Source organism: Choristoneura fumiferana, chromosome Z (genome assembly GCF_025370935.1).
Source record: "Choristoneura fumiferana chromosome Z, NRCan_CFum_1, whole genome shotgun sequence".
NCBI lineage: Eukaryota > Metazoa > Arthropoda > Insecta > Lepidoptera > Tortricidae > Choristoneura > Choristoneura fumiferana.
In genome coordinates this window covers 42,495,288-42,506,882 of record NC_133472.1, presented here as the reverse complement: position 1 = coordinate 42,506,882, position 11,595 = coordinate 42,495,288, and the positions used below count along the sequence as shown (strand labels likewise).

Below are 11,595 nucleotides of genomic sequence, written 5' to 3'. Positions count from 1 at the left end.
CTCTCTACCTTGATCAAATTCTACTCGTAGAGTCGGCGCTGTATCTAATACTGTATACTGCGCCTAAAAATAAACTTTTAAGGTTCGAAAGTACTCCATAATTGCCCTCTTTTTGTGTATGTATAGTGTAATTAGGTGTAAGTACTATATGTTACAATTTAACAAGACTGGCTGTAGTTGACCGCATTGGTAACTGTAAAGATTGCACTTTTAACATGACTTTTATGACAACTTTTCCAGTTAACACCAAAGGGCATGCCACCCCCCCCCCCTAAATGTGTCACGTATTTTATGGATGACCCCTAGTAGACCAGTAGGGCTATTGCCAGTTGTCCGCACATACAAGCTTTTTTGCTGACAGTACTTTTTGCCCCTGGTTACCAAAGTAGTTTGATGAATCCAAACAATAACATAGGTTGCCCGCGTTGCCTTTAGCAACTGCCAGCTGTCACTTTGACCGCCTAAAAGCGCTTAGCAACCAAAAAACGCTGAAATAAAACACGTTTCTTGTATGACGAACCCCTTTAATTTTTTACTTTATTTTACTTTTAATATTTCTTGTATGATGGCACAGCATTATTCACTACATGAAGGGTCCACGGAAATAACAATGTATAGTCACCTTTTTTAAAAATTTATATTTTAATCTCAAAGTGTAGAGCTCGCAAAGTACTATGGCTTACCATTGAACTAAATAATCTGAAAACGATACAATTTTTTTTTCACTTTTAAAGAAATGTAGGTAACCATAGTAATTGTTCGTGATGACCAACTTTCAAACCGCTATAACTCAAAAAGTTGCTAAGGCGACTAGATATGTTCTTTCCGTGGACGCTTCAACTGTACATTATTTTTCTGAAATGTAATGTAATAAATAATCAGTGATCGTACTTTCTCTAGCATTTTCGGTGCAGTGCTAGGGTTGTCAGTAGTGCACAATATTAAATTGTTTGAACCAAGAATCAAATAAAAATAAAATAGTGTATTAAACCAATCGGAAATACAGAAAATATTCTTAGAACATGTAAAGCCCAACCCAATATCCATAATGACATGAAGGGTTAATTTACTGTCGTGGGTTCAAACCCCGGCTCGCACCTCCGAGTTTTACGAAATTCATGTGCGGAATTACATTTGATATTTACCACGAGCTTTACGGTGAAGGAAAACATCGTGAGGAAACCTGCACAAACCTGCGAAGCAATTCAATGGTGCGTGTGAAGTTCCCAATCCGCACTGGGCCCGCGTGGGAACTATGGCCCAAGCCCTCTTGTTCTGAGAGGAGGCCTGTGCCCAGCTGTGGGACGTATACAGGCTGGGATGGATGGATACTAACTATATATTAGCATAGACAGTATAATGCGTATAACTGATTAAACACAATGGAGAAACTGGGTTACAGTAATAAATGTTATACACAATTATAATAACTGATTAAGTAAAAAAAAATGTTTTTCATTTTAAACGTCAATCATATTATACACGTCGACAACCCTAGGTCGCTGTCGTGTGTCACTTGACGACATCGCACCAAAAATGCTAGAAAAAGTACGGTCACTGTAAATAATAATAGACTGGACTGTAACCAGTCGTCATTCTGCCAATGTGTGTGCAAAAGTTTTTGAAAATTATCACGAGCAATGATCAAGTATTATATTGTAAATGATATTAATTCCTGTGAACGCGTTCCCACCTCCAATCGAGTTTTTAGTATACGAAACTAGTGTAAGGTATTTTTGATGAAGCGAAGAGCGGGGTTAGGACGGCAGTAGAAAGACTACGACGGTCATGTTGCGAAACTGAGTAGCTGCATATCGCTTGGGGATTTAATTGGTAATTGTAAACGTTTGCCCGAATTTGATTAGACCTAAAACGTTTCGTATTATTATAGTTTGATTTGATGACGACCAATTATTATCGAAAACACAAGCTGTGACATGGATGCACAGAAAAACCAGGAAAAGAGACCAGCACTGGGAATCGAACCCAGGTCCTCAGCAATCCGTGCTGCGTGCTATAACCCCTACACCACTGCTGGACAGGAATCTAGACACGAATTTTTTCCTATGCATACATATCTCAGGTTGCTTATTTCTACTATGCTACTTAAGCAGCAGCACTAGCGACAACCGTAAAAGTAACAAATTTGGAGTTGAAATAAAAAATACAAAAATACTCCAAAAAACCAATCATGACCAATTATTACAAAAAAAAAACATTACATCGTTGCGTACTTTTTTTACTGTCTTCTAACCCCGACCGGAGTTCGATTTTTGCGATATAGGGTTGGCAATGAACGTTCGTACTTATTTAATGTAATTATAATAAGATGTAATATTAATGATTGTTAGAATTTAGTGTGACGCAAAACGAAACATTCCTTTCTGTGAAAATATTGGAATTAAACTATATTGATAATTAGTTACAATAATGAAGCTAGCATGAGCGGCTGTGAGATGTCTCTTCAACTGGATTGACAATAGGGAATATACAAGATTATTTTCTTACCCCCCTGTTTGACCGTTCATTGATTAAATTTACCTTTCTGTTAAATGTGATGTCGTCTCTGTTTGTTTTGTTCGAATAGACGGAGACGGCATCACATTTAACCGTCAAATAAAATTAATCAATGGGTGGTGAGCCCCTTAATCGAGTATCTCTATATTAATATTACACAGTTTGTAATTTATAAACGTGATTTGTATTCAAACTAAATATCTTAATTAAATGCAATGATTTATGGACGTTATAAATTGCTAATTAGACTGAGAGATTTTTGGCCGTATCGTCTATCTCGCGGGCGCTCGCGATCGCATGCACCATCTCTTTCCGCCCTCATCTTATACCGTGTGACAGAAAGAAATGGTGAAATTGATTGCGTTACCGAGTGCGTAAGACAATAAGGCTTCTGATATGTACCTACTATAACGTCATACCTATAAAGTCCGTACTCAATTTAATTTTTTTAGAATTTTTCAACAGATATTGATGAATGAACTAAAAGAATTTCCTTGCTCACCTTACGATACACCCGCGACCTTACGATAGCTAAGCTTATGCAAAATATGCGTGTTCATGCAGTTTCTCCACCTCCACACTGTAAGAGCACACACAAATCACACAAACCCATCTATCACCACCACCACACTACACTAACACCTGGTACCCCTGGTCTAACAATGGTGTACGGTTGTGTCACTCTGAAGACGAGCTCTGGTTGAGTTCGAAACGCGTCAGTGTTGTGTGGTGGTGGTGACAGATGGGCTTGTGTGATTTGTGTGTGTTCTTACAGTGTGGACGTGGAGGAACTGCATGAACACGCATATTTTGCATAAGCTTAGCTATCGTAAGGTCGCGGGTGAGCAAGGAAATTCTTTTAGTTCATTGATATGGACCTCCGCAAAGTAACGCCTGATACAATATATATTGATGACTTTTGTGTTATTCGTTGTATTGTCCAGTTTTAGAACGTTATATTTAACAAAAAATATTCCCTATTGTGTCAATGCATATCAAACTTCCATGTCTTCAATTGGTGCCGCATTTTGGGATAAGCGACTGCGTCGGGAGACTATTTACCGACGGTACAATACCGACATGGAAATACCGCCCTGATATTTCGTGTACACGCCCATAGAAACTCGTCAGTTTGACACCAGTTTGTATGGGCGTGTACACGAAATATCGGGTCGGTATTATCCGTGCCGGTAAATAGTGTCACCTACTGCGTCGAGATAATCGTAAAATGCAACATGCTGGCTGCTTTTTTTTGTACTGTCACAACACGATGCCTTTTAAAGTCCAACTGTTTACACGGCTGAGTTCCATTATAAACCGTCCTTCTTGCCTACTTTGCCGCTAGAATAATGTTGATTTACGAGTACGGATCGAGTCACAAGAGCTGCTACGAATGTATTGAACGAATGTCACATAGATATTTGTGTAGGAAAATGACAGATACCTACATGACATTTTTATATTTGTGTGAAGTGTATTCAAATAGATAACACACAACTTTCATTCACTCATTCAATCCATTCGTGCCATGCCAGCTCTCGTGAATACCTGTACTAAGTTGGGGCTTGGGCACTTTTCACGAAGTCTTGTAACTTGTATTAAAAGTTGCAAGTTGTGAAGGCCGGGTGCTGTCAATGTAAGTCCCAGAATACACGACCCGGAATATACGCCTTGATAATTCGTGTACTGTGTAAAAATTACACAAGCGCATGAATTACCAGGGCGTTCGTTATACGGACGTACATTCCGGGACAACAAATACTCTGTTTTGCATTAACTACAATCGACTTCTGTGTAAAAAGTTGAATGTAGCATCACAATTTTGTGCTCGTTAGCCCGCAGCCCCGCAATGTATCGTTACTTTTACAATTTCTCTCGCATGTGTAAACTGGACATTAGGTTACGCTTCCGATGAGACCTATTGGAGGCGTGCCGTGCAGAATCGACGCATCGCGTTAGTCGGTATCCACATCTCGCTCACTAACGTGATGTAAACGGGAGGCTACTACGAAAGCCGAAGATTGAAGTTCGTATCGTAACGTCCCTCTCACTCTTGTAATCAATAACAAAAGCGTCAGCGGGACGGCAAGATACAAAGTTCGAATTTTACGCTTATCAGTATAGAGCCTGATTCATCGATTTTGCGTCTCTATCTCAATGGGCCACTTTAGACTGCTGATTCCCAACAAGGATGAGTAGATTATAAATAAAATAGGATGTAATTTAGTATTGAATACCTTTGTCTATGGATGTCCTAAGGATGTCTGAACCTCAGTGTATCTGATGTACGGGTACAAATGCTTGATCGTCTTTCCAGTGTACCTAAGTTTTTTGGTAAATAAATGTTTTTTTTACTCTATACTTTTTTTTAATGGCGGCATTTTTAAAGTGCCATATCTCCCTTCAGCTACGCGGGATGTCTCTAATTTATCCTTAATTAAAGGTCTCTCCACATCTATCGACGCTGAGAAAACTCTACGTCCACGCAGTAAGAGCGAAAAAGACGTCGATCGGCTCGGCCGGCGCAAAACGACGTTTACCGATGGGGAGACGTCTTTTTCGCTCTTACTGTGTGGACATAAAAGCGTTTTTTGATCGGCTTAAGCCGATTCCGCGTCGATAGATGTGCGGAAACCTTAAGTGTTCCGTTCATCTGCATTCCGCGGGATCTCGACACTTTCCCGGACTAAAAAGATTTTATGTATTTAGAATAATGTAACCTTTCATCAGTGAAAAGAATACAATTGGTTCAGTAGGTAGTTCTAGAGATAAACTAAGTGTAAACTACCTAGAATAAAGTTTTCGTCTCAATGGTATGTGTCGTGACGTGACTGCAGTGATAATTGTAAAAAAAATAACCAGGTGCAGATGGACGTTGGAAAAAAATTAAATATAGAGAAACTGAGTTCCGTAAGCGTATACGTATCTATCGGATATTCAAAATAAATAAAACATCTAAAACGTACCTATAAAATCTGATTGGACCATAAAGAGACAGATTATGACAGGCGCACAGGGCCGCCCTTATTAATAACATAACATCTATTTGTGGTTAATTGAACTTACCTTAAGTGAACTTCAACCATAATTATATGAGATGCTACATCCGAAGAGATTTAATTATGTAGTAGTCGTTTCACGTACTGCATCATCACACTATGTTTAGAATATATGAAAAAACGAAACGTATATTGGTAGTTCCCTATGACTCCGCTTGAGGGCGCAACGGATGGTTTATCATTTATTTTAGAGCAAACTGACCTAGATTATAATTTATTATTACACATCATTCTGTACTGGGCACATACTTGGGTAGGGTGGGACTTTAAATCTCTTCGGATGTAGCATCTCATATAATTATGGTTGAAGTTCACTTAAGGTAAGTTCAATTAACCATAAATTATATTTCGATGCTACATCCTCGAGATTTAATTATGTAGATGTTCAGCGCTGATTATACAGAATGATGTAGGATTGGTAAACTATAATAGAAAGCATAAACAGTTATAAGTATCTTTTATTATATGTATTTGAGTTTAATAATTCAGATGGGTGGATGATACACTTCCACCAAACTTCCAATTAACATTTTTAAACAAAAAAACAAACATTCTTACTTATTATAAGATAAAATTAACAATAAAAAGGTAATATTGTCAGCTGTTAAATTTTTACATTCTATGATTTAAACACTGCTTCCCGCAAAGGCTCTATCATTTTTATCATTATTCAGAGGCAAGTTATAAAACTTAGCGAAGCACTTAGAAGAGTTTGTCCAGCCAGCCGTTCGCTTGATCAGGTCAATTGAGACCCCCGCGCGGTATGCCGCCGAGGTGGCGGCATGCCGCGTGCTGTGAGCCGTAAACACACTCACATCCACGCCACTATCCCTTAGTACTATCTTTATCCAGCGGCTAATTGATTGAGCGCTGGCATTGTGATGTGGCTGAGTGGTGGTGAGAATAAGCTTCTCTGTATTTGGAAAGGCTCGAAACTGTTCCATTCTTGTGATATATGATGATAGAGTCTTTACAGGACATATAGTATTTTTTTCTACAAAATGCGGTAACACTAACTTAGGGTTATTGCGATTTGGTCCAGATGTTTTAATAATCCCGTCCACAATGATGATTGCTCCCATATCATTGATTGTGATATTATTGGCCTTGATGACGGACAAGGTCTGGACCCTATGCCCGGTGGATAGAGCCAGTAGCGTTACTAGTTTCTTAGTAAGAGCGAGAATACTCAATGACTCGTTAGGATATAGACCACTTAAAAAAGACAGTACTTTACTAGGATCCCAGGTAAACTGATATTTAGGTAGATTAGGTTTAATTTTAAAAATACCTTTGAAAAATCTAGTGATATAATCATTGTTACACAGTTGCTTCCCAAAAATCAGTGATAATGCTGATCTAGTCGAGTTTAAAGTGCCATAACTGGCACCTTTTTCAAACAGTTGAGTCAAAAAACCTAGCAATACTGGTGTAGTGGTTTCAGACCAGTCAATTTTATTTGTATTACAAAATTGAACCCACTGCTTGTACGCAGTATTATATTGTTGCAATGTACTATTTGAGAGTGATTTGATCATTATGTCAATGGTACTATCCTGAAGAGATTTTTTCAAGAACGCTTCCCGGATAACCTCGCGCACGCCGGGTAAGGTTTGGCCACAAAGGATGAGGGGTTCTGTAAGGAGACAATAAAAGTTCAGAATCGGGTCCCAGGTAAAGTACTTCAGAGCACCCAAGTGACATAAAAACTGGGTACCAAGCTTGACCAGGCCAATATGGCACAACTAAAATGCCTGTAGCCTCATCATTGATGATTTTTCTTAGACACTTCATAATTAGCGAGAAAGGTGGGAATGCATAAAAATAAAGGTCAGTCCATCTTAATGTGAATGCGTCAATATCAAACGCCTCCGGGTCACGTTTCCAAGATACATAGAGGTCACATTTTTTGTTAATTCTTGTAGCAAACAAGTCTATGTTTGGATGGCCCAGCTTTTTTGTTATGAATTGAAAGCAAGAGTTTTTGAGTTCCCATTCAGTGTCAATATTTGTTATACGCGATGCCCTATCGGCCTCGACGTTTTCCTTTGATTTTATGTATGAGGCATAAATGAATAAATTTCGTTCTTCACACCAGTTCCAAATTTCACTAGCTAATTTGTTTAAGTGTGGGAATTGTATGCCACCCATCCTATTTATGTATGCTATAGCTGTTGTGTTATCAATTCTTAATAAGATTTCAGCATTCTGTAGATTTTTGCAGAAAGTTTTTAGTCCAAGAAAGGCAGCCAGCAGTTCTAAATGATTTATATGTTTGTTGCTTTCTTCTTGAGACCAATAACCTCTGGCCGTTTCCCCATTGGAAAAAGCTCCCCAACCAGAAAGTGAAGAATCCGTGTAAATTTCTCTAATAAAATGACTTTTACGTATAGGATTATCAATATTTCCTATGCAACTTATCCACCAGTCAAATTCGGATTTAAGTGAAGAACACAATTTCATTTTTGCCTCATAATTATCACTATGGTTCAGCAAGGCTAGGAACTTTTCCCGTTCAAAGAGCTTTGTGTGAAGCCAGCCATATTTTACTGCTGGGCATGCTGCTGTAAGCGTACCTGTAAATCTTGCAAATTCCCTGATCTTTATCTCCTTTTTTCTTGAAATTTGTCTTGTTATACTAAAAATTTTTTCTTTTTTATCCTTTGGTAATTCTAAAGTCATAGAGTTTGAATTTAGTATAAAACCCAGGAATTTGCAAACTTTACTAGGTGTAGGCTTACTTTTCTCATAGTTAACTACAAAACCCAATCTTTGTAATGTGTTAATGACTGCATTGACAGTATTCAAACAGTTAGAATATGTATCGCCCATACACAGAATGTCATCCAAATATGCCACTAAAGTATGCCCTTTATTTCGTAAGTGTGTTAGAATAGGTTTGACTAGTTTCGTGAACACATAAGGTGCAGAACAAAGTCCAAATGGGAGACATGTGAACTGATACAACTTATCAAAACGAAAGCGTAAATATTTCCTATGGTTGGCATGTACTGGTACTAAAAAATAGGCATCTTTGAGATCAATCGTGGCCATATAAGAATCTTTGGAAATTAGTTGGGTTGCAGTTCTTATGTCTTCCATTTTAAAATGCTGTGGTATCAGGAATTTATTGAGCATTTTTAAGTTTAGAATGAATCTAAAGGTGTCATCCTTTTTTGGTATTAAAAAAATTGGTGACAAGAATTGGTCATGACATTCATTACAATAGGTTATGGCTCCTATTTCTAAAAGTTTTCTTATGGAGCTTTCCATTTCCAACCTTGGATATGGAGGATTTTTTGGTTCATATAGTTGAAAAGGGGGGGACTCAAATTCTAACCTATAGCCTGTGATATAGGAAAGGACTTGTGGATCGGATGTGATTAATTGCCAATTGTGCATAAAATATGTTATTCGACCCGAGTGAAGTACCTCTATCGTCGTGCTTTCTGATCGTAATTCCGCGGTTGTGCCGCCATACGGCCTCGCTGGGGCGCGGGCGGTGCCGCTGCTCGTTGCCTCCTCGTCGTTTGGGCCGGAGGCATTGGCCGCTCTTTGTTGTAGCTGGCTGAAGGCTGTGGACGCGCGTAATTCTGTTGAGCACGTCTTGATCCTGGCTGATATTGACGAGGAGGCGCTTGCATGTTTCCCTGGTTCTCCTTATTGAAGTTGGGCTGTGCACGTTTCTTTATTTGCTGACCAGATTTTTCAATGGTTTTGGAAATTTTTATATTTTCATTAAGATTTTCTCCAAATAAGGTCATGTCCCGTTTCATGTCCTTTGTTATATGCGTAAACTTCCTATCTAACAAAGGGATAATAAGGCGTCTTCTGTTTTGTGTCTCTTCATAATGAAGGTCCAGGAGAATCTGGTTTATTTCTGACAGTTGTGTTATTAGTTTGATTTTTTCCATATCAGTATCAATAAGGTCTGTTGTCAGATTCACCAGCCTTGCAATAGCAAGGCCAATTGATTTTGTGACTTCTCTAGTCTTTTGTCTCTATTTCTAGTAGAATCAGAAAGGATTGCTGACACCTCAGCATTTAATTTAGGAGCTTTTGCAAGCTGGAAATTTTCCGGGATCAGGGTTTTATTTATTAGGCCCTCTTTAATCTCCTTGGCTAGCCCATCTTGTATGATCTTCCCCCAACGTTCAGAGATTTCCTTGGGCACTTTCTTGCCCAATGTTTCGGTGGGCTTTTTTCCCTCTCCTAAAATTGATAAAATTTCCATTGGGAGACATTTTTCTTTTTCAGTCTCGCCTGAGTTTTCAATTTTAGGAGTTTCATGTTGATTGATGTTTGGAAGTTCTTCATCCAATTCCAGAAGTGACTCATCAAGGAACTCCACCTCTGACGCCTCTCCGGAACAGTCCCCCACTGACTGCGGTTCTGTGTATTGGAAGAAATAAAAAGCGTAAGTCAACTAGTAAGGTAAGCAAGCTTAGCAAGGGTCCTTTATTCTTTTAAGTACCACAAATTGCCTCTTGGTGGATAAATATTTATTTATACTAATGCCTTTTAACTTCCGGATGACATCTCGTGGCATCACTTATGGAAAGGCATAGCAAATCAAGGTTGATTGATACTTGAAGTAATAATTACTTTCTGGATGATATCGCGTATCACCACGTTAAGAAAGTATTTAACTTCCGGATGACATCTCGTGGCATCACAAAAGGAAGTGTGGCAGATAGGATCCCGAAGGAATTACGTAAATTGTTTCTGGATGACATCTCGTGGCATCACTTAAGAAACAACCGCAATTTAAACTTAATTCACGATAAATCGCCTCGATTTCGTGCCAGCCATATTGCCTTGTGAATTCAGCTTAACACGTTGGTGCAAATTTTGCAAATGTAGGTTATAATAGAGCACGTGTCCGCCATGTCTGCGACTCAGTCTGCGACATGAGTTTTCGAAGTTGCATCATTCGTGTTGTATTCTAAGCCATCCAAATACCTGAGAAAAGAGTATTTTTATTTATTTATGTTTAATATACTGTCTAGAAACTTTACCTCTGTAATAAGAACTTTCTGATGAAATTGAAGGCGATGTGGAGCTGGATCTTGATTTGATCAATTTTTTTATCTTTTTTGTCAATTCCAACGAATTGTCTCTTTTTCTCTTATTCCTGCCCATTATTCTGGGATATTTTTGTCTTTGAGCGTTAATAATTGATGATTTGTGTATTTTAACGAGAGAAAAGAAGTTGATGATGCCGCACACAAAATAACAATGATAAACCATCCGTTGCGCCCTCAAGCGGAGTCATAGGGAACTACCAATATACGTTTCGTTTTTTCATATATTCTAAACATAGTGTGATGATGCAGTACGTGAAACGACTACTACATAATTAAATCTCGAGGATGTAGCATCGAAATATAATCATACCTAAGACTAACTTTTCTTTTTCATTCATGATTTTCCTGGCTTTCCTACCGTTTGCAACGAAGACATCAGTGCAAATACTGCTGCTTAGCGGTAGGATTATCGAGTAAGATTCACGGAATTTTGGAACTTGATCCATGCCCCTCCTTACGTATTATCTCAATTAATTGTGTTGAGTACTGAGTGGTACCAATTAGTACAGTCAACGTCTTAAATAAGTGATCACTTGTGTACCGTGTCACTTTAACGTCATGTTTGAAAAGCCATAGGAAATTGTGTAACGACTGAAAGCGACAAGCTACATAAATTATCACTTATTTATAACGTTGACTGTACTAATTGGTTACTGAACACTGAACCAAAGAGTATTAGTAGGTACCTCTATACACTGAACAGAGGCCGTATTGCCAACGTTTCTGGCGCTCACGATCGCAATCAAATGACAGATTTCGCTTACAAAAACTGTCATTTGATTGCGATCGCAAGCGTCAGAAACGTTAGGCGTCGGCTCTCTTGGGCGTCGGCGTTAGGGAAGAAAAGGAAACAAAGGAAGGCCAAAACCGGCAAGCCTATGTCAAAAAAAAAAAAAACAAACAGCTGATTACCTGTCATTTTACCATAGCAT

The 11,595-nt window shown here is 38.6% G+C and overlaps 1 protein-coding gene across 2 annotated transcripts; it reads right to left on the bottom strand.

The window, feature by feature from the left end:
* Window positions 1-7,180: 7,180 nt before the first annotated feature.
* LOC141437293 (uncharacterized) lies at window positions 7,181-10,960 on the bottom strand. 2 transcript variants are annotated; one of them, XR_012452374.1, is made up of 3 exons: window positions 10,595-10,960; window positions 9,009-9,968; window positions 7,181-7,212 (listed from the first exon to the last, which is right to left on the bottom strand). XR_012452374.1 is itself a non-coding variant. In XM_074100566.1 (2 exons), exons 1-2 carry the CDS (start codon window positions 10,824-10,826, stop codon window positions 9,520-9,522), a joined length of 681 nt encoding a protein of 226 aa, XP_073956667.1. In that variant the 5' UTR covers window positions 10,827-10,960; the 3' UTR covers window positions 7,185-9,519. The 2 variants fall into 2 exon arrangements, 1 of the variants encoding a protein (XP_073956667.1); XM_074100566.1 differs by having other exon boundaries at window positions 7,185-9,968.
* Between the last annotated feature and the right edge of the window lie 635 nt (window positions 10,961-11,595).

What these genes read in the sequence shown, in the direction of transcription:
- LOC141437293 (XM_074100566.1), bottom strand. Translation starts at nt 10,826, where the DNA reads ATGGTTTATCATTGTTATTTTGTGTGCGGCATCATCAACTTCTTTTCT. An exon ending in AGAAAGTTCTTATTACAGAG is followed by an intron (nt 9,969 to 10,594) that starts GTAAAGTTTCTA and finishes TCCAATACACAG; the next exon opens with AACCGCAGTCAGTGGGGGAC.